At 42.3% G+C, this 24,148-nt stretch overlaps 1 protein-coding gene across 4 annotated transcripts in view; it reads left to right on the top strand.

Annotated features, from left to right (window-relative positions):
* meis1b (Meis homeobox 1 b) overlaps positions 1–24,148 on the top strand; it is a 77,890-nt gene that overhangs the window by 17,238 nt on the left and 36,504 nt on the right. For all 4 annotated transcript variants that reach the window (XM_075480225.1, XM_075480243.1, XM_075480235.1 and 1 more), the window contains exon 8: positions 19,148–19,293. In XM_075480225.1, coding sequence (XP_075336340.1) covers positions 19,148–19,293 — 146 coding nt within the window. The remainder of the gene's footprint in view (positions 1–19,147; positions 19,294–24,148) is intronic.

Raw genomic sequence — 24,148 nt, 5'->3', positions numbered from 1 at the left:
TTAGTTCCATTGACTATCACCGTTTCGCAGCAGCGGATCATCTTTAATTTTTTGGCTCTCCTTTTTCATTTGGCATTGATTCCAGTCTGTAGGACAGTGTTTCTCAACTTCGGTCCTCTGGGGCCACTGCCCTGCATGTTTTAGATATTTCCCTGCTCCACGACACCTGATTCAAATAAAATGGTCCTTTTCAACATCTTGTCCTCGAGTTCTGCCAAAGCCTGTTAATGACCAATTTATTTGAGCCAGGTGTGTTGAAGCCAGGAAGCGTCTAAACCATACGGGACAGGAGTTTTCGAACACTGCTATAGGATTTAGGGTGTAGAATAAGGAGAAAATCAGAATGTTTCTACAATTTATTACCTCAGAATTATTTTACATCAACATTTTTACTCCTGTTGTAATTAAACCATAGCAAAAATAAAATGGATGCATCAACACATTTTAAAAAGTGCAAGTTTAGCTGCAGACTTTCTGTTCTGAAGGGAAACGAATATGGAAAATAATTGCATTTAGCTCAAATAATCGCCATCAGGTTATTATGTAATATTTGTGACAGGTCTGCATGTATGTCAGTAATTGTCAGATGTCCGCATACGTCTGGCCATGTGGTGTATTCTTCTTGATTTGAGTTTTTAAACCCAGGTAGTATTAAATCGCTCTTGCCTTTCTAAAGCCTGCAGCTACCGTAACATGTGCATCTGTGTGGGCCCACACAAACAAAACACACAATATATACACACACGCACCCACACACACACACACACACACACACATGGAGCATCAGGACATGGTGACAACAGTAAATACCACAGGACATCTTGGACTGGTTTCAGGTTTATATGGGTTAAGAGCTATCACTGCCACGTCATATTGGCTCTGGCAGATTCTGTGTCATTCACTTGGTAATCCCAGTAAGCTGGTTATTTATCTGTTTGGCACTTTGCTCACTCTCTCCCTGACAGCTTCACCCTGTTGTCTCTCTCCCCTCTCTCACACCCTTTCATCTTTACATCCTCCCTCTGTTTTGCAGTTTTCCCTTGTCTCCCACCTACTCTTCAATCTCTCCTTTCATTTTCATGTCAGCCAGTTTCTCTCTCCTCATGTATCCCTTTGCTTTTCTCTTTCTCCTCCCCCTTTTTTTCCTTCCATACCTCCTACTCACTCTCAAACACCACCTTTGTTTATCCCTCTTCTTTCCCTTTCTCTCACCTCTCTTTGTTCGCTGTCATTTTTTCTTTGCCACTTCTTTTAATGTTAACTCTTTTCCCCTTTTCCTTCTTTACTTTCCTGTTCTTATTTTCCCATCCTATCTTTTTCTTGAGATCCTTATCTTTCCATCACTCTTCTTCTTCCTCTCCCTTACCTATTTACTGTTCAATCAAACCACTTCCTCGTGTTTCTCGATTATGTCTAATATAAGTGCTTCTGAAATTAGTTTTCCATCAAGTTTTCAGCCCTTCTTTTTTTGGTCACTTTGTTTCTTTTGGTTATTTGCAGTTAAACTTGATTTCCCAATGTTGAACTTTTCAGTGACTACTGTATGTTTGTAAGCTCCAGTTTCCTGGTTGCCTGGGTGACAATTTCTTTGGAGATTTTTTTATAGGCTGCCATAGATATCTTATCTTTGAAATGAAATTATAAGTCATAATAACAACTTGCCCTAAATATCCTTGGTGATGTTGCTAAGGGATGGACAGTCTTGGCTACTTCCGTACTGATCTTTCTGTCTATGCCTCTTCCTTCCCCTTTACCTGCAGAGCAGCACAGCTAATGTCATCTTTCTCTCCTTGACCCATTCGCTCCCCTTTCCTCTCATCCATCTTTCAACCCATTTCCTTTTCTTCCCTGAGACTTTGTCTACCTCCTTCCCCCCTCAATTTTTCCCTGATTCTTCCCCTCTTGTTTCCCTATCATCTACTCTGTGTTCATCTCTCCTCCAGCCTCCAGCCTCCCCCTCCAGCAAAGTGAAGCAGCTCAGAGGAAGGATGCTGGATAGTCAAGGGGCCTTTAACACGTGAACCCTCCTCTGTCTCCTTTTTCCTTGCTTTTTTTCTGAGGCTATTCCTGAGACAAACACATGTTTCACTCTGTCCTGTTTTTTTTAATGGGTCACTGCCCACTGGTATAAAAAGTTCTGCATCTACCCGGAAGTGTACTCGCACTCGAATCCAGAAGCTGGAGAAATCGTCATGATGTCCATGCATTATTTAAGATCAGTAGTCACCATATTGACGAGTGTTGAAAAAAGGAAGACATTTTCATCTGAAAGCAAACTATTTGATCATCAGATGATGTATTTTTCAACAACAAGATGGTTAATGATGACTCTTGAACTAGCAGATGTTTTGCAGTGCTTTCTCAGTGTCACAGAGACGATGAGAAAAAAGTCCGTCTTTTATTTTTGCATGTGGTTACAATTCTCAGATGCTGCATACTTAGTTATGGTGTTTATGCTTTGACCACAATGCCAATGGTATTTTTTAGCACTAAATTCCATTGGCAGTAACAAAAAATAGAGGGAGGATCACATTTGCTTCACACATGTCATTAAAATCAGTCCTGGGTGTCTCCTTTCTCCCTAAAGAGCAGACAAAGAAGAAAGCCTCTTATTTTTTCTCCTCCCTTTCTCTGTGAGATCTTTGTAAACATCCAGCAAGCATCGACAAGAAAAGTCAGAGAGCAGCCCTGTAGTTAATTAGTCCCACTCCATTAGCCCAGCTGTGTGTTAGAGAGTTCCTACCAACAGGCCCCTTTGTTTAATACCCACAAGCCCTCTGGAGAAGCCCCTCTGCAGCCTTGGATCATGCTATTCTGTGAAAAGTAATGCTCGAAGGGCAAAGGAAAAGCTAACAGATCATATATGCCTGCAATGGAGGGGAGTCCCTCATGCACATGAGCAAGCCTTCTCTTTTTCTCGCAGTATAAAGTACTCTTCTTTGCCTGTGTGAATTTGTAAAGACACCCCTTGGCTTCTCTGAGGGCCTGGCGTGCGAGGGAAACAGAATAACATTCAGGCATTGAATTGGTCAGCTGCAGCGATGTGGATGCAGGCTGAGCAGAGGAACAGAGCAGTGTTTGCTCTGTTTTTGAAAGCTACAGGGTTTCCTTCTCTGCTTGTCAGAAGCACCCAGGGAGTGAGGCGATGACTGGTGATATTAGATATGTATCACCAATTACCCAGACCGTTTGTAAAGAGTACAGTGTGCTGCGCCAAGACAAATGGCTCCCTGTAAGGCTGTGTTAGTGTCTGCCTACATTTCTGGTGTCTGAGCAGTGGCCTGAGATTTCTGCTTGTTGTGTGATGTCTAGCTCTGAGTTTTTGCAGTTCTGTTGATGTGTTTTGGAGAGATAGATTAATGTTGATCTATAGGAAAGAGCACCTAATGTGGTTAATTCAGAGACCAGTGTGGTAGTTAATTTATTGTTTTTATTATTAGTCAAGTCAGCTTTACAAATGTTATATACTGTGAATATATGGAAGAAAACAAATGATACCAGAAGGATTTAATTATCACTTCACTAAAACAATAGATGGAACTGTAAAGACAAGGGAAGAAAACATTTGCTAATATTGCTGACAGTCCCAGCTGGGATAAACATGGTTGGGGATGTGGTTCCAAAAAAACATTTGGACTGCCAACTTTCTTGGCTTGCTGTGATTATTTTGTCCTAGAGCAGCTTTTGCCTATTCATTGTTGATCGCTGTTTATAACCTTCACTGGCTGTAAATCCCCATCGATCAGGCTGGAATATTCCTGATGCTGTCATCCATTCATCCATCCATCCATGCATCTACTATCCAACCTCTGTACCCTCCAACAAGGTCAGGCCACAGAGTAGCTTTTGATTTCAGTCATCTCATTGGGTGGTTTTAAGAGGTAGGGTGGGCAATCGCGGACATGGACAGGGGTGCCAGGCAATCAGCAGCTGGCTCCCAGTTGTCCAATCATTCAGCTTCACGTGGTCATCTCAAAGTCACTGATTAAGTGGTCCGATTGTCCAGTAGACTGGAAGAGAGAACTGCGTGTGTTTGTGTGGTATTTTCCCCTCCCTGACTTGATTTTCTCTTTCAGTAGCTCACAGATGCTTTCTATTTTCCTTTCAATTTTAACTGCAACAATTAGATGCATGACAAGCTAAATTAGCACTATCAAGCAATACTGTTATACAGCAGCAACTTTAAGTATCTGCTTTTATTAATCTGTACGAAAGTGGTTGCTCTTTTACACCAAATATTAAAAGGCATAAAACTATAAATAGAAACATGGACAGTAAAAGAGACAACATTGAAGTTTTTGTGTATGTTGTCTAGACATTGTCTAGACGTAATCGAGCAAGGTCCTCGGTCCGGTAATTTTCTTACCGGTGTCCAGCGTTACCGGTAATCTGTTTAAATGTGGGGCTCTGTGGGTGGATAAAAGGTATGTGGCTCCCTTGATTATTCTGCAGTCAGTATTACTGGAGGTGGAAGTACGTAGCTGGCAGACACAAGCAGGATTCTCTCTTTGATTTCCTCGGGGTGTGAACGGAGGGAAGAGGATGAAAGTGGAACAAAAAGACAGAAAGAAACAGAGTAAAATGCGAGAGTGAGATAAGATGGAAGGGAGAGAATCTCAGACTGAATACTGTGGAAGCGTTTTGATGCTGGAGCAGTGTCTCTGTATGTGTGTGAGAAGAAGAAGAAAAAGACGGAGCAGTTACTGCTGATTACTGTGTTAAGTGCTGCTGAGTGTTTTTTGTGAGTCTGTTGAGGTGCATACACCACTGCGAGCAAAGAGCAATCTGAGTTCTGGTCAGGCCAACTTAGGCTCACGTTTTGTCTGAGTGTGTGTAACAAAATGTGACTCAATATCTGCAAGAGCTTAAACCAGACTTTCTGTTCACATGTCTGTCATGAAAATCAATACACCGTATGACGAGCATGAAGGGTAATTGGCTTTAAAATACCTTCAACAACTTTGTGTTGTCGGTAGCAGTGTTTATTCAGCCTCGGCTGGATTTACTGCATCTCAAACATTATTACCTGGAATTACCTGGGAAAAAGACATTGTTTGGCTTTTCAGTGTCCAGCAATGACCTTCCTCTCCCTGAGCTTTACAACCTTGCTCTATTGCAGTGGCTGACACGTCCGCCGTCGTGTTGTGACTCGTCTTTCAGAAAATGATGGCCCTTGATGATTTTTTTTTTTTTATTTCCTCGTAGGCAGCAAGCAAATTCAAGTGGCCCGAGTTTGCCCCTCTCAAAAAAAGTGGAAATTGTACCAGGTTCCCACAGAGAGGAGTCAGTTTGCTTTTAGGATTAAGGCTGGTGTCACGCAGCCGCTGAGGTCACCAGGAAAAAAGGGTCTGAAATAAAAGTAAACAAAGTGGTTTCCTCTCCTTTCCTACCCTCCTTTCACATGAAATGATCTTCTGCTTTCTAAATCAGCTCCCGTAACTTGGTTTTATTGGCTTGAGTCAACATTTCATGTGTGAGAAGGTAAATAACCATAAAAGCATTTGATAAGTTTTTGTGATAAGAGCTTATTTGACTCATACTTTGGGAACTATACTGTGTGAGTTCCTGAGTGTATTCACTATGTGAGTCTTATATTTGTGTGTATTGTCTCTATTTTTCCCTTTGCCTGTCTTTTTCATTTTCCTCTTTTTGTATACTCTTATTGTATCCTTGATTTAGACTTTCTGTAATAACATCCAGTGGAATCACTGGCACATTTTGAAGGTGAATGGAATCTTTCCTCTGCTCTCTGTTACTTTAAATCTCCCCTGCATTCATTCAGTTTGTGCCTCTCCGTCTGTTGGTTACATGTGGGCATGTTTGCATGACCAAAGAAATGCAAAGTCTAGCCCAGACATTACAATATGCCCCGTGTGCAGAATTTACATGAAATACATTTTCATTCATGACATGCATCCACACGAAATAGCTTCCTTCTCCCTGCCTTTCATATGCCTTCACTTTCTGAGCTTGCTTAGAATCTGTTCTGTACAAAAAGTCTGTCAAATAAATAAACGTGTATTGTTTGTCTTTTAAAATTGCCTGTGTTGCCTTTTATCTCCCTTATTTCATCCATAAATGCACTTGGATCAGATTGTGTAGTTTTCTGCGGCTCAGAGAAAAAAAACAAGAGGTTCTACTCCATTTGCTCCACGGAGGGAGCGCAAGTGGGAGGGAAATGTATCTTTAGCTCCCATGTTATAATTGTGGCACACTAATGATGTAGACAGATTCTCACTGTCTGTTTACAGGAAGCACTCTTCTTTAATTTGTGACTGGTGTGAATGCCAAATGCCTATATCTAATTACTGGTGTTTGCTAAAAGATACTATTTACACACCCTCTGTGCCTTGTTGATGTCTCTTGTGTGTCCGGGTGGGGAGATTATGACAAAAATCTTGAATATATAAAGGTGGTGAAGACTATTCCTTCTTAAATTTTCGATGCAACATTTTTCTGTCTGCAGTGCCTCTCAATTCATCCTGTTTAAAAACTGTTAATTGAGAGTTCTGTTGAAGTTTATTTTTGTACAAAGCACCATAATTTGCTCAATTCAAGTGTAAATCTGTTCCAAAAGAAGATGCCACTTTTGCCAAATTACTAGATATCTCAAGGAAATTCTTTCGCTTTGATTCACATATCTAAACAAAGTGAAATGTGGTGTTCCACTTGTCATGCAAATGACCTGGAAAAACAGCCCACTCACTCACTTGGGCAATTATATTTGAGTGTACGAGTGTTCGTCTATGTGAATGGTGTTGCGTTCTTGTGATGACAGCGCAAAATGGAGACAAATTTGGAATTGTCAACAGTTTGTGTTCCGTATTTCGTCTGTTTTCAGTTTCGCCCGAAATTCAATTGAATCACATGCAGACCCACATGCACAGAACAGTACACAGAGGCCCAAATCCACACAATGAAGCGCTCACAACAGAAAACGCCCTGGCTCTTCATTGTGGCAGTACAGGTTGATAGGGAATCTGACAGTAAAATCACAGGGACTCATCACAGATGTGACACAACACATTAGGTCCGGCCCATAAAAAGACCTTAAACTCTCTGTCGTCCTTCTGTCTTTGCACCCCTCTCACTGCTGATTGTGTCTCCCTACTCCTCTCCTCCTCTTTCTCACTTGAAAAGGAGCTGAGCTCAGGGCCCAGGAGGCCTCTGATCAGATAGATGTTAACTTTTCAGGGAAAACCCTGATAGCAGACTGCAGGACTGGAGAATATAGTCAGTCACCTCTGCCTGCAGATTACAGGGGTGAAGGACAAGATGAGCTTTTTCCATGAATAAGATCCTCTTTTTTTTGTTGGAAAAGTAACAGTTACGCTTACTTAAAGTATATATTTTAGATGGATATGGAGGTGACACCGCTGTGGCATTGGACTGTTTGTAAAGAATGAGAGGAGAGCAAGAGAGGTAATTGAGGGGGGAGAGCAAAGAGACAAGGTATTAGTACTTTGTTTGGAAAAGAAGCTTTGTTTGGCCCCTTGGCACACACACGAAGACACAAACAAGCAACTCACACACACACTCACACACACAGATACACACACAGACACATGTTTATTTAGGCTTTTGATAAAGAGATTAGCCTCATCATCCTATGCTCTTAAGCTGGCCAAGGGGGTCCGTGTTCAGGAAATCCGGGCTTTCCTGACACATGGGCTTATTGGGAAACCTGGCTAAGGCATTGCTCTTATGATATGAATCCAGCTCATATTTGTGAGTTTGGCATGATTTGATCTTTATATCAGGGCAGTTTAGCCGGAAAGAGAAGAGGTGAAGGAGAGACAAGGATGGGTACAAAAAGTTTGCTAAAGCGAAAACCAGAAGGTGGAGGAGATGGGAGTGGAGTGGTGCCAACTGTTTTTTTTTTTGTTCTTTATTATTAGTTCTATAGTAGTGGTTGGAGTCCAGCTTAAAGCTACAAACAGCAACGTGCTAATTTTAGACTCCAAAGAGGATAAGGATAAATAGCTTGCTGCCAGTTTGCCATATGGTCTCCTGCCGATTATATTGTGTCAGGAATATTTTCACCTCACCTCCACCCTTATATACACACACACACACCAGCATATCTGCTGTTTTAGTATTTTGTGAAGTTAGGAGATTCTCTGCATACACAAAACCAAGCAACTTGTTTTCATTTTATTCAGCTGATCTCTTGGCAAGAAGAGAAAGATACTGGAGCTGTAATGTTCAGATGGGACAATCAGTCTTTTTCTTATCCATGACTACAGCTTCCAGCTGCAAAGTAACATTTGGCCTCTTCTATAATCTTCTGCCACTTGGTTTTTATTCTCACTTGTAAATATGAACCCTGAAGAAGAATAAAAATGAGACTCTCTCAAGCAGCACACATGCATATGTTCACATGTAAATGCAACACTCTCACAGCTCTCTCCATTATTCTCTCACTCTCTCCCTCAAATTGAAATAATTCAATTTATGGACACAGTTCCAGACCTCCCTGGCTAAGACCATTATGCATGGAGCCCCCCCCGCCCTTTCTGAACAAAAGAAAGGGGAGAATTTACCAGCCAGCTCTCCAAACTACACCCAGACAAAGCCAATTTCATGCCAGGAAAACACCAGCAGAAGCGCCATTTTTGGTCGCAACCTCCATCCCTGTGGATTTTCTTTACTATTGATATGAGTCTGTGCCACTGAAACTTTTTGCTCGCAATTGTTTTTTAATTCTTACATGAAATATACAGCCTTCTTTGCTTCTAACAGTGAAACCTGACTTTTAATAGTTGTATTAATTTAGATTTTGCTCAGATTTGATCCCTGCAGCGAACCAGGTCTCTGTTTGCATGTGTGCTGTTGTAGTTATGAACACCTGTCTGTTCGATAATTTGTTTCAGTTTAGTCTGTCATGTCTGTGAGAAGCGAAAAGTTGCGAAATATCAAAGCCGAGATGTTGTGTTATGAGTCCAGGTAACTGAGCATGCACTAAGTTGAAGGTTGGGTTGTTTTAATGCAAGTCTTCTGGCCAAAGCTTGACCTAAGGCTGACCCAGACCAAACATGTTGTCCCCAGAGGCCGCCTCCCATTGGTCCCTTTGACATGGATACCTGCTATAGGGATTCGATTTGGAGATAAAGACCTCGCCAAGCTTTTCTAAGAGTTCGGGGAGGGAGAAAGAGGAAAGAGAGGGGCTAGATAACAAATACCTGTAGATAAACAGAGGAGTAGCAGGTTAGGCTGGAGGGCAACATGGGCGTTTACTTTGTGTGTTTGCAGAGCAACACAAAGCTTGCCACTTGTGGGGCACACACTTGTGAACACACATTTGGATGTAACCTGATCGTCCCCTCTCGCTCCAAGCCAGTGAAACTCAAAGAGATGAGCAGGAACTGTGGGCAGAGATTCTCACTGCGATAACCTTTGCAGTAAAGACCTGAAAGGTTGTATTAAGCACACACACAAACACACACATACATATATGTATATATGATATGAATATTGTACGGACCAACTCCCATGGGCAGTCCTGGGTCTTTGTTCCATTGAGATTCTCTTAAGCAGCAGAGAGGTCATACTCTTACAGGAAGTCACCCCGAGAGAGGGCTGCCTCTATCAGGAAGTGACTCGGCGGGACTGTGTGGCGAGAGCCGACATCCATGGGGGGCATATCACTGCTGTCCACATGGGCCCATGCTCCACAGGACGTGGGTCGCTGTAAACCCACTCGCTTCCTCTTCCTCTGCTTCTGTCCCAAAAGTCTTATCAGGGCTGCGTATGGGTAGGGTGATAGGACTACAAATCCCCCACATCCACACAACACCACATCCTGTGTCTATCAAGGCCATGACAAGGAGAGAGGGGTGGGGGGCCTGGAGATGCGGCATTCCTTAAAGGCGGTAATCTCTAATACTTGAGCTTGTGAAACCTAAATGTGGATGTTATTGAGGCACACATGAAAGAGTTTTTAAGAGGGCATCATATGATAAAAAAAGCTTGTTTACCTTTTAAAAATAAGCTCAAATAAACCCCTCAAATTTAAATCAACCACCCAGCAATCCAAAGTACATTAACAGAGTGGGTTGGGGCTCAGATAATGACTTAACCTGTTTTTCTAACCCTCCCCTCACTAACCTGAGCTTGTGGGTGCAGGCAGACCATCTTATACTACATAAAACCCACAACACACACACACACACACACACATACAAAAAAGAGAGAGAAAAAAAAAAACTTCTCTAAAAGTTAATGCGCTATTATTAGCACATGCCACCACAGGATTAGCGTGCCTGTTTTATCTAACGACTTGCTTCAGTTTGGCCGGCGCTGATAGGTTAGCGTGAGTGGGAAAATCCATGTGCATTTAATATGTTTATCAGACATTGTGTCATACATACACTTACAATGTGGGAAATTGCAGACAAAGACGCTAGCTTTGAAAAAGATAAACCGAGAGTCTGTTGTTTGGTTAACGGCAGTACACCCCTAAACACAAAGACGTGATTACAGACGGAGCAGAGTGGCTGTTGGTGCTGAAATGATACATTTAAACTTAATTTTAGTTAATTTAACTGGTGGTGTTGATAGGATGGCTAAAGGCAAACAAGTTAGTGGTGTAATATATAATTTCACAAAATTTGGTTCTCTGGAAAAGTCCATTTCAAAGGATGTATTTTTAGTAAATTCATGTTGGCTAAAAATAATACCTTGATACCTCAGATTAGAAGAGGGCTCTCAAAGGAAGCATGTGTTTACTGTCAGTTTGAGTTTATCGAGAGGACTTTTTGACGGCTCATGAGTTTCATAAATTTATGACATAAAGATCTGCTGAATTTTGGTCTATGGAAAAGTCAAATAGGATGTTTTTCCTTCAGATTATCTGAAAGTTCCTTTTCTTTGTCCTACATCTTCATTGAAGGACTTTGGAACGCCCTTCAGCACATCAGCTGAGTTTTGGAAAGGACCGCCGGGCCATTGTGCCGTTAAGTGCTCTCAGCTTTTGTTATAGTCCTTGTCCTCTCTACCATCCCCTCCCCCCTTCCCGTCTTCTTCCATAGTCCATTTAACTCTCTCCTACTCTATCTGTTTACTGTGCGCTGAGTTTGACTGAAGCTCGGCGAGTCAGAGGTGTCAAAAGCCACCTGACAGGTAGTAAAACAATTTAAAGTGAGAGTTAAGAGTGAGAAATCGGCAAAAGAGACACAGTTTCAGTACCATTTTTTTTGTTTGTGTCAGAGGCGAAGAAGCTTTGTGCCCCTCTCGCAAGTGCTTCAATTTGAACTAAGTCAGGTCTTCTGTCTTCAGGTTTGAAAAAAGAAAACGGCAACACAAAGGAAAGAGGGGAAAAATCAATAGTTACACAGCAAAAGTGCTCAACATTAAAGGGTGAATTCATCGGCCTGCACTTTCATTTGAGCTTGTACTGTGTGTCTTTCTCGCTCATTCTTTCTTTTTCAACTGATCAAGAAGTGGCAATACAAGGCAGTTGATGTGTGCGTGTGTGTATTTGTGTGTGAGTTGTGTGTATGTTTCTGTGCGTGGAGGCATACTGCAGTTTAATGTCGTGTCGCTGCCCTGCGCTTGAGGCAGTTTCCAGCGCGTCAGGCAGCCTGTGGTGATGACCCTTTTCAGGAAAATGGCACAGAGAGAGCAGTCACATTTACACTGACATTTTTGCCATCACCTATGGCTATGTCAACAGGCCCGATCCCTCCCCCCTCATAGCAAACAGTGGATGGATCTCAGCCATAAGACATAGAAACACAAGCACACTTTAGCAGAGAAAATGACCATTAAAACAGATCTAATTTTGATTATTTAATAAGATTTGGCCTTTAACACTCAAAAGATTTCCAAAGCCCAATTTGGTGTTTTCACAGTGCTCGCTGCGCTCACTAAAATCTGAAAAGCAGTATATAATGCAGTGTCTTCTATGCCTATCTTTTTACTTGTAGGACAGCCCAGCACACACGGTAATGTGAAACACATGGGAAAGCATACATGAATGTCTACTTATATTCAGTCTGAATACTAACAACACTGTACCCAAACCGCTCAAGCAAAAGGGACGTGAACCTCAGAGACCCGAAGCTTTTAATGAAATGCTTTTAATTATTTCATAAATATGAAACTTGTTTTTTTTCTTTTTCTTTTTTTGGTTGTTAGACTTATTTTGTGTCTGACTTCTTTATCACCTCCTCGAATCAGATCACCACAAATTAAATAATTGCTCTAAACTTGGCTCAGATTCTCACAACAAGAACTCTCCAGTGTGCTTTAATAACAAATAACCCTTGTAAATGACTCATCAGTTACAGTCATTATTGAGCATGTCAGTACTCATCCACAAAACTGTCATCATTCAAAGTAACAGGCTTTGTTCTTGCAAAGCACTCTTTATTTACTGTAATTACTTCATTGGAATTATCTTTGATTACAGGAAGCAATTACTTTGTCTCCTCTGATTGTTTACCTGGTGAGCCCATTTTTTTCCTCTTGAAATAATGACAGCTTTCCTTCTTTGCCCAAACTATTTATTAATTATATTGTGGCTGGTGTATGTTCTACAATGAATAATCTGTTCTTCAGAATGAAATGATCCCAACAAAGTGGCCGAGGTTTTAAGGCAAGATGTAAAAACCGGAGAGACTCTGCAGGAAGGGAAGTCTAGACTAGCCATATTGTTTTTTTCGACAGCGCATGTCATTATCTGTAGAGAAGTCGTGGGGATTTCTTTCCATCTCTCCTCCTCCTTGTGAATAAAAGGGAGGCGAAACAGCATTGGTCACAGAGGGTGTTTTGTATTGAAGTGTGTGTGTGTGTGTGTGTGTGTGTGTGGTTTACTTTGCTAGTCATTATTGGAAAGTTGCCTCATGGAGGAGCTGAGGAAACCGGTGTATGTGAGTGGTGTGTTTCTGTTTTGGTGCGCGAAAGGGGGAGATGCTTTTGAAAATGTGCCCCTACTTGCATTGCAAGGAATTCCTGCATGTTCAGAATATTTGGAGGTGGGAGGGGCCTCCAGAACCATGCAAAGGGAACCCCCCACAGCCTGCAACCCCCTTATGCATCTCTCTGCATCCCCCTCAGTCTAGAGCTTATGAATGGCCTGAATACAATAAACGCCACTTTTTTCTTTGCTCCCTCCCTCTTGCAAGGCTGTCTTTACCCCTCTGAGGATTTCGGGGAATGTAATGTATGTGTGTTTGTATGCAAGTGTGCGTGTGTTTCTGTGTGAATGCCAGTGAGGAAAAAAAAGTGAGATGGAGAGCACTTTAGTGAATGTACACCAGCAAGAGTGTGTGCACTTTGTCCATCATGCTTTGACTGTGCGTGTGCGTATGGATGACTTTTTCTCGCCTGCCCATATGAGATGTGTGTATCCCATGTGGAACAGGATAGCAGGCCCTTGAGGCCTGAGCCTTTCCTGGGCAGCCAATCCAGGGTCATGTGAGCTTTCTAGGGTGTGAAACTTTAGGAGTGGCCTATGAAAGATCAGCTGCAGGTCACAATCTGTGAAAGACACACGCACTCTGTCTTGGAACAAATAGCCGTTAGACTAAATGCACTGTTACTAACTGAAAAGACCTGTCTTCACTCCTTCTTCACTCAGGCCATCCACAGCCTGTAGAGCAAAAACGTCTCACAATATCCTCGAAAAACGTTTGGCCATCTGTGAAAGGCTCTTCACACAGCATCCCACTCATGACATCTGGCACAAAGCTAATATTCAAAACCTTTATTTGTCATCGCAGCAGTGCTTCTAAGAAAGAAAAAAATATTAGAAAGCTAAATGTCATAATTCTCCTGCATTGCGCTTGAAGCATCGTGGCTGACAAGATCGCTGTTCGCAGATGAATGACTGGCGAATATGTGGCTGTTAATTTGCCAGGCAGCAGAAAAATGGCTGACACCTCAGAATGGCACGTGTGCCCGCTCTCAGGGGGCAGGTAGTACCAGTGTTGCTCCTATGCTGTGAGATGGTTCATAATCAGATCATAACAGATTAGCCTAGATACTGCTTGATAATGTCAGAATATGCCTTGAGAAAGAGAGATACATAGAAGTGATAAAGACATTAGAGTGAGGCGGAAGTTAATTTGCACTCACTAGATGAAGAGGAAGACTGAAAACACAAAGACTGAGGACTTTAAAAAATGTCAGCTTCATGTCTACATCAGCTTTCAGTAATTTTTTATCTGTAAAATAGCAGCCGTTTGATATATGGAAAGCAAGTTCAAGCTTCCATTCAGGGAAGATAACAATGCCTCACTCTTACACCCCCAATACTGTGCAAATATGTTTCATTCAAACCCAGCAGTGCAGTAGACAGAGAGGAAGAGGAGAGGGAAAAGTAATGAAGTAGGAAGGAGGGAATGCAAGAATGAAACATGAAGTGGCAAAATGGCTCAAACGAAAGCCACTGAAGCTGAATGAGCACAGTAAGCGTAAGTTTAGCTAATGCTAACAAACCTACTGGTAATGCATGAGGAGAACTAACCTAATTTTTGCGTCATTATCTCTTTGCTCAAACTGTATGTGTGTGAGTTTGTGTGCAAGTGTGTATTTTTTTTATACAACGTGAGAGGGGACTGATAAAATATTCCTTCCCTTGGTTGGCCCCGGGGCATTTCAACTGCCCCTGGCTTCTTCCAGTCAGTGGCCTGCTCCTAATTGCCACACACACACACACACACACACACACACAAACACACACTCACAGACCCTCTGTGGCTGAAAACACACATGCATGAGGAATGGCAGAGATACACACACATACAGACAAATGCACATCTATGCATGCGTACATTCTTCACACACAAACATGCACCCCCACCGCCCTGCATTGATTTACCCCCCATCCCCCTCCCTGTCCCTCCTCTAACTAGTTGCAAAGACGTTGTCATGGCTGATCAGTGGGCCAGGCCCAGAGTTGTGCCTGTGGCTTTTTCCTTGTGGGGGGACTGGAGCTTGCTAGCTTAGCTTCCCAACGCTGCATGCACGCAGCCCAGGGTTACAGCCTGGTGAGGCCCTTAATAAGCCTGGCAGCCTGTATATGGAAAGTGACTGACTGGTTTATTGGCTGACAGGCTTACTGGCTGCCTGGCTAGCTTTCTGACCGACTTATTGAATGGCTGACAAGTTTGCTTTATGGCAGACTTACCAACTTGCTCACTGGCTGACTGATTTGGTGACTTTATAGACTGACAGAATAACAGAATCCCCAACAGCCTGACTGACCACCTAAAATGCTAATCGGCTGAGTGACAGACTTATATCACTGAGATTATTCTTCCACAAATAAAGAATACATTCAAAATTATTTCTGCCCATCTAAGCATACAACCGATCCGAAATGAGGCCACAGAAAAAATGTAAAATTTGGACTGTTGAGCATGTCTAAGAGGCACATGTCATCAACTCTGAAAGCGACTCACACCAATGTGTGTACACATAAAAACAACATACCCACGTTTTCTCAGCTTATGCTCTCAAAATCATATAGCAATGCATTCATTCCAAGCATTCAGTAAAAACAGCTATTTTAAAGTATTCGCCCACATTGTTCCACCTTTTTAAATGATCTTACTTCCACAGTATGTGTGGCGCATTCGGCATGGGCTACAGGCATCATTTGAAGGGTAGAAAACGATGCGCATGGCCACTGTGTATTACAATCTAAGCCATTTTAATTTAATTTGACTACATAACAAAACTGGAGAGCAGAATGTACCACCATTTCAACATTGTTGTGTTATTTTCATAATGGGATGTCCGAATTCACGCAACGCTCCACAAAGTTAGTGTGTGTTAGCATTTTGTCAGTTAATCCATTTTGGAGGAAGCCTTTAGAATAATTCTGTTCTATTTGTTAGAAAAACGTCACCTTCAAAGGTCTGAAACAAGAAAAAATATTATCTGCATTACATCAACTGAATGTTCCTTGTCTGATTTATTTTTTTTCCATCTAATTAACTTCAATGCGCCACAGCATCTCTTCCCTTTCCTACCCATTATTTTCTCCTCCTTCATTGCCTCCATCAGTGGCTTGAGTTTGAGCTTCATCTGTTGTTTTTCTGAATATCCTGCCATCTCTCCCCCACCCTCTTGTCTTGTACTATTTCTCCTTCCATCTCTATCTTGTTTTCTTCCACTGTTTTAACCTCTCTGTCTCTGATAGGCTGCAGTAACATCGTTGACATTTCCCCAACATGGCTCCTGAACACAGCTTGGGCACCTTTCCTGCCTCACAGCCAGCCTTTCTTTTCTCTCTCCTCCCACTCTACCCTCACTTGCTAGGGTTAAAGAAAAGCAGAAATTAGCCCCAGACCTTGTAGAGGTGATTGGTATCAAATTGCACTGAAAATGGAAATGCCAATAAAATTGATGGCCATTCTGCTTCCCCGTCCCTCCTTCTCCCATTGTAGGTAAAGTAAGGATTATTATAAAAGAAAGGAATATTACGATATGTTAGCGTTTCTCTATCTGGTTTAAGCTATGAGTGACGAAAATGGTAGCAAAGTAATGATGGTTGTGAGCACACTTTTCTTTACTTTTGTGTTTTCTCTGCCCCTTCTTTGCATTCTGCCCTTTTTCCCCCTTCTAATGCTTCTCATGATATCTGGCCTTTTTCCTCAGTTTGCACGCTCACTCACTCCCTTCAAGCTGGTTCTCTGGCCGTTTGCTTCTGTTTTCCCAAGTCGCATGGGACAAGCCCCTAGGTTTGTTATTGTAGGCTTTGCTGAACATGAGCCGGTCTTTACTACGGATTGAAAGCATTTGCTTCCAATGAAAATCTGGTCTTAGATTACAGGGCCTCGGCTCGGCTCACCCTTCTTTTTCCAACAGGCAGAGAATGAGCGAGATGGGAGGGGTGTATTTTTGCCCTGAAACAGTAGGAAGAAAAAACTCAACTCACTTGTTAGGCCTCAGGTTGTGTTTGTCCCGGGATAATGATGTAACTGAATCTTGCAGTGAGAGTGTTTTTTCAGGACAGAGAAAGGCTGAAAAGCTGGGTGGAAAGTACTGTGTATGAGTGTAGCACTATGGTTAGTTAAGTGATGGATCAGTTATTCAACAACTGTAATTGATTCTCAAATATAAACCAATATTGATTAGTTCTTACTGTCTGATATCAACATTTAACGCTGTAAATCTAATATATTTGGGTTTTAGATTGTGAAAGTGAGCTCTTTTGCTTAGAGTATACATATAAACTTTTTTTTTCTACTTCTGCAGTTTCATAGGATAAAAGACCAGTTGACTAATCAGAAAAATAAAGAAATAAAACAATGAGATGAATCCCTCGTACCTAAACATGCATCTATATTTGAAGCTCTATCTGTCCACTTCCAGTAAACTAGAATAAGCTACAGACTTGATTAAAAATGCTCCAACCAGCTGTACCGCTTTACCTTGTTGTGACAGCAGCCCAACCTTACCGGCAGCTTCATCTCCATATGTGCATTACCAATGTGCAGTGGGTGGCGTTTGCATCAGCACCACACATCTATGCAAAACCGGCTCTTGTTTTGTCCCTCCCCCACCCACAAAAGCATCACCTCCACTACCACATGAGGTTCATTAAAAAGCCCTCAATATGTGTGCATATGTATCTCCTTCTGCCAGAGCAGCCGAGGAGAGAATGAGAGCTCACCAAGTGTGTTATTTCATATGGATCGTTGAGAGGCTCTCTCTCTTAATGGTGTATATAATTCAGGTGCCCTCCAGGCATGCTTTCAGGAATTCTTTTGCCTGAGGTAATGGGGAGCAAAGGCCTGGGTTTTAGGCCCTTGATTATTCCATTGATGTGGCAGGCTGGAAAAAAGTCATCTCCAACCGGATTAGCGCCAACATCCCCATTAATTATCGATGAATCTGGGCTTAGGGTTTAGTTAGGTGCTGGATGTCGCCCTGTGTAAGTTAGTGGAGTGCGGGCCTGCTTCAGTTCAGTTATCTACTCCTGCCACAGTGAATAGACCTCGAAGCTTTAGAAGTGCTTTGTGTGTAATCAATAAATAACTGGATCCAATTTTGCGCACTGCTTAGGCAGTTTTTATTTTTTCTTCTTTACTTCCCTTCACTTCCAGCTGACGGAGGCAATGCGGGACAAAAGTCAGTTATTTGCCGCTAAAACATCCAACAACAGTGAGGGTGCCACTTGTTTACTTCGCCTCATGTTTCTTTTATGATTATCATCTTCATTGAGGGTGGCTCGCATTTTTGAATAATGATAATAACAATTAAGCTTTTCATAGCCACAGATGGGAAGAGCCGCTTTCTCTCCACTCTAGCTGTGTAGAACGCGTACAGTAATTGGGAGATTTTGAATATGTGCAGTTTGTGTGTGTGTGTGTGTGTGTGTGTGTGTGTGTGTGTGTGTGTGTGTGTGTGCATTGGTTCATGTTGTTGAGCCTGAATGCAATGAAAAGGCCCATGGAGCGCATTCCTTTCACTTTTTCCTCTCAGTGCTCAAATACTCAAAACCCATACTCTGAGCTGTCTCAGTGTTCCCCTTAGGTGAGGTTAACTGGCCTTAATAGAGTCTTATCGAAACCCTACAGGTTGCTGTAAGCAGCCATGATGCCATTGTTATGAAAAGCAGCTAGCTTTGTTAGTGCTGTTTGTGCCTCAGACTTCCTTTTTTCCACATATTTTCCTTTTATTTTCTGCCTTCCCCCTCCTTGCAACCTTGCCTTTTGTAGTGCCGTGTTACTCTTTCCACCTCAGGTGAAATGGCAGAATGCGCCGGGGTAACGCTTCAATAACTATTTTCCCCTCAGGATAATAAAGACTAAATCTCTCTGTCATTTTCAATTCTGTGCGGGCTTGGATGGAAGAGTGGGGAAATGCGACCTTACAAGTCCTTTGTGCTCCCCTCTCCTTTCTCACACAAGGATGCAAGCGCTTACTGTGTTTTCAGTGAGGGGGGGGAATGAAAGGCAGGGTTATTTATAAATGTATTAAAAATGAATGCATTTATGAGGTGCTGTTTTCCAGCCATTCTCTACTTGCTATTGTTGTCTCTCTATAGCCATTCGTCTGCATACAAAGCCCTCCAGAATTCCTTCAAAATCATATTTATTCTCTTTGAATGCAGGAGCGCAGCAAATTCAGGAAGTAAACAAAGTGTGTGCCTGATCTCCGCCGTCTCTTCCTGTTTCTTGTCATGTGACAGGTGATGGCCTGGACAACAGTGTGGCTTCACCGAGCACGGGGGATGATGATGACCCGGATAAAGAAAAGAAACACAACAAGAAGAGGGGGATTTTTCCTAAGGTGGCCACCAACATCATGAGAGCGTGGCTCTTCCAGCACCTAACGGTGAGTTCAGTGAAATATCTCGTTTTTTTTTTTTGCTTGCTCTCAGTTTCATATCATATGTGAATGTTAATTCACCAACCAAGAGCTGTCCCACCCATGTCCATCCAGCTCTGACCCTCTCTTATTTTACATAAACACACTCAAAGGAACACATACACGGACACACTTATTAACACTCATGAACACGCTACCGGAGCTCCCACCCTCCTCCTCCACAGTGTATCCCAGTTTGTACGCTGAGCACTTCAAAGACAGGAGACCTGTGTAATCTGCTACTGATCTCTCCTCTTCTTCTGAAACTGAGTCGGGGTGAAGCTAAGGAAAGTCATGTCCGGCCATATCTGCAGATACATATACATAGATGAACCTTAGTAGACACAAATCTGTCATCATTTAACAGATGCCTGGGATGCTGCGCAGGCCTGTGGTTTGGCTTTATTTTGGCTATTCTTCCTCAGTTCTAGCAGAAAATATAATCACACCGTCACAAATTGTTTGGTGGAAAATAGCGTGGGGAGAAATGTATTCTGACAGAAGAAAATACGAATGTGACTGTTAAAACAGAGCCACACAGTTTATATTTATTTAAAATAGAATTAATGCACCAATCGTTCTTAAGACTGCTGGACATTCAAAGACTCATCAAACTCAAATCGGGAAGAGGTTAAATTGGAATCAACCATGTTTAGTTTGCAGGGGCTCTTATGAGATCAAAGCAAGCTCTTCACTATGATTTGGATGTGGCATTTGCTCCAGTGGCTCCATTGAGGGGTCACATGTGGCGTGCTGCAGCTTGGTGTTGGGACAGCTCACTGACTCAAAGTGATAATGTTCTCCTCATACTGCATCTTTGAAAGTGACCCACACACACACACTCATTCCCTATTTCTGACCTTTTGAAATTCAGTATTTGAGTATTTTATGTTCTATGTATTCAAAGTCGCATTCATATTGACTTATGACAAAGATTGAATAGATCCAAATATCATATGAAATAACAAAAAAGTTTTTGGTTAGTTTTAAAACACAATGAACCCTTCAAAACATGATTTAAAGCAGTCAAATGTGAGTATTCTTCCAGGGCTGGGTTAAAATATAAATGAAACATTGACACAACTTTAACTTGGGTGAAGTGAAACTGGATCTGAGGTAGAGTTAAAAGTTTAGAGTAAAGCAGACCCCAGAAATTATTACTTACTTTTTTATTTGTTTACTAGGTTTTACTAGGTTTCTTAAAATTTCCCCTGTCCTATGCTAAGGAAATGTGTTTGAAAACTACTTTAGCAAACCCTGTGTCACTGACAGTCTGCCAATTTGTGGAGAACATGATACAGTTTGGGTGGGTGGGTGTTGCACAAGCCAACAGGGAGGATGCTGAAAAAAGTAATTTATTTGTTGGATTATGGATATTGCATGGGCAAAACTTTTTATTTACTTATTTGTAGCCAGTCTTTGATGTTGATGGTATGTATTGGGAGGTGTCTTCCTCGGTCTCCAGTGGTTCATAGCAAAGAGCAGGAAGTTTCTCATTGCATGCACTGATATGTGGCATGTAGGCAAACGCTTACAGTATATTTGTATTTATACACTCATCCTGACAAGACTTCTTATACTTTTCATCCTGGTGCTCCTCCCTTCCCATTTTCCCCTCCTTTATTCCTTCATAAATCGCCTTCTCTCCTGCAAGCACTCACACATCATCACACATGCTCACTAGCCTCGAGTCCAACTTCCTGACCTCAACCCATACACCCCCAAAAACCTTCAGGGCCACAGCGGAAAGGTGTTTGAAACATGCACACATCCTCTCTGTGGAAACACAGCTCAGCAGACACACTCCACATGAGACACACACAGCAACACAGCTCCTGTGTCCCATTACACCATGAGTCAGGCTTACAGGAGCCTTCTACATTGTTTGATTTTTAAAGGATATAAGTGTGTGCCTCGGATGAAAGGGCGAGGAGAAGAAGGTGAGGGGGGGGTGTGGATGAGGAAGATCCATCAACATTTTCCTCTCCATGGGCAAAAGAGCAAGGGAAACTGAACCATGCACATATGCAGGCATGGCCAGATCACTTTGTTACACACAACAGAAAAAAAAATTAAAACGCAGCTCTTTCAGTGCAAAGTGCCTTTTTTCACTCAAGAGAAATGTTGATTCGATAACTTCCAACATACTTTTCGTCTTCGGTAAAGCCAAACAGAAATGAGAGGAGCAACATCTTTGTTTATAGAAAACGTGGTCTTAATTTTGAGAAACACTGGCATTAACCACTGGTGTAACATAGATGGGAAAGCTGTGGTCTCACTTATTTACACTGTTCACTCTTTAGTGTCACCATCCATTTAATCACCATGTGTCCGTGTTTATTTTTGCTAATCATATCCCCTTTAATGCAAAAAAAATTCAGAGTACTGTATCTCTTTCACTGGTGGAATACCTCTCCATCTCTGCTGGAACCAACATAAGCAAAGACAGCTGATCCAGGCTCATCCACATGTTTCATCAGCTGCTCTTTCTGTTTCACAGAGGGATGGAGGATGCGAGTCTGGCCTCTTAGAGATAGACCCATTGCCAATTAGGCACAAAGGCATTCATGAATTCACACCCACACACATGTAAACACATCCTCTTCATGGCAGAGTGCTATGGCACCACACAGACCTGAATAAGTGAGTCAGAGTTTGCGGTTTCTCAAGTATAAGAAATAGGAAATTATTTGAGACTGGTACAGAAACAGAATGGGAAAACATGTAGCAAACTACATTATAATCATAGCGGAAGTGAGATACCCAATCCTATATTTTTGTTAGTGGCTCTCACACTTGGACCCTAAGGGCAGTTTCCATTGTACTGAAGAGGAAGGGGAAGGTAGGTGGCAAACTAAAGCTAGAGTGCACAGCCAGGGTAAGTCGTAGGTGGCATTTATACAGCTGTTCTTTCCAATCTGTGTTAAAGTTGCTTACCCATTATGGGTGCTAGTACTCTGTCTTGTACTTGCAGGAATAGGTCAACTTTTCGAAGAATTCTTAGGCAGCTTGTTTTATCATTGGAGCGGTCAAAGCTGTAGTGTTTTGGGTATATGCAGGGTGACAAGACCAAAACGTGCTTGTGACTGACAGTTCGAGCATCGGCATTGAATTTGGGATTGTGACAACAGTTGCAGCTCACTGACTCCTCTCCAGCACACCCAATGATCTCATATGTTGTTGACAACACTTGTGGGAGAAGTTCATCGCAATGATTTGGCTGCCTTGACTTGGAGCGAAAACAAAACATTAACGTTTACCGCCTGTCGACGATGGTCGGACCATGCAGCTCACTGCCAGCTTGACATGCAGATGTAAGTTTGGTAGGGAACCAAAACCAAGATAAAGGAGAGGTGGAGCCTTTTCCACTGGTTTGCTCATCACATTTTGATGTTTGTTTTCATTTGACCTCTTTAAATAGATTTGTTCTACTTATAAACTAAATGGCATATTTGATAAGAGAAATATGTTTTTTTTCCATCACATTTCTACATGTGTAGATAATACACTGAAGTTGCCCTAAAGATAGAAAAATGTGTTTCACAAAAGAATCAAAGTGGTGGAAGCAATTCTAAACCGACTGCATCACCGATCCCTTTTTGCTCACAAACAAATCGAAGAAGCAGCTGCCGTCCACCATCCCTTCCCCTCGTTGCAGTGCCGCCACCCCACTTAGCCTGCACCCTCTCCTCCACACAAATGGTATTTTCTTGTTTAATTTAACAAGAAATGAGTAGTAAATGAGAGCTCAGGCCTCAAATCCCCAGCGCGCCCTGTGCTCTGCTCTCCACTCCCCTATGAAAAGGCAATTTGTGAAATTATGTGATAGAGTAATTAGATGGAATTCACCCCCGCCTCATTGCAACACACACCACCCATATTCCTATTTAGATTGTTGCCTTGCAATACTGATGTAGGTAGGTGTGTGTGTGTGTGTGTGTGTGTGTGTGTGTGTGTGTTTGTGTAGTAAGGAAGGGCACGGGTTTGGCATTTGAAGTGTTACCACTGGTAAATTCACAGCCTGGGACGCATACTCTCATACACATTATCACTAACATGCTCTCATTCTGGCTCTCCTCCCCTCCTATTTGTACACAGATGCAGTGTAACGAGGGGCAGCCGTGATCGCAGCTCATAAAAGAAGCCAACCCGCAAACCCTCAATGAGCTGCTTTTTTTCCCCTTCTTTCTTCCTTTAAAATGTGTAAAATGCGGAGAGAGAGGGTATAAAAAATCCAACTGGAAGGCATAATCCGCCGTTAATACAATTAGAGTATAATTTAACCGCTTGCGTACGCAGATGTAGCCGAGCTGGGGGAGCGCCGTTCCCCCCCATTGGAAATTGTTTTTTTTTTCCCCTCAACACAGCAGTGTGCAATTGAAGTTTGAGCAGAAACAGGTGTGAAAAGTGATATAATTCACTGCACTGATAGAGGAGCTTTGCTGTTGTTGGGCTCTGGTTGGTGGAGGAATCTAAAGTGAGTTTGCATGGATGGAAGGAGTTTAAGAGCAGGGGATGGATGGATGATTGGGGACACAACCATTTTTCCTTGAATGTCCATAGCTTGCTTTGGGATTGATCAGAACAAAGAGAAACAGGGAAGAGTACTGTATCCCAAACTGAAGTGTGTTGTAAACGGGACATTATCAGATCTTTAGCATCTCAGTTAAGAGAACACAAACCAGATATGCAGCGTCTCTTCTAAACAAAAGAAGGCTGTTGGGGGGAAAAAAACTTTTGAGGGCAGAGTTCGTTATTGCCTCAGACGCCATTATTCTTCCACTGTTTATTGCTGGAGCCTGGATATGTCAGCACCCTGGTC

The sequence above is a fragment of the Odontesthes bonariensis genome, chromosome 2 (genome assembly GCF_027942865.1).
Source record: "Odontesthes bonariensis isolate fOdoBon6 chromosome 2, fOdoBon6.hap1, whole genome shotgun sequence".
Lineage (NCBI taxonomy): Eukaryota > Metazoa > Chordata > Actinopteri > Atheriniformes > Atherinopsidae > Odontesthes > Odontesthes bonariensis.
Note: the sequence above shows the minus strand (reverse complement) of the source record. Positions and strands in the feature narration are given on the sequence as shown.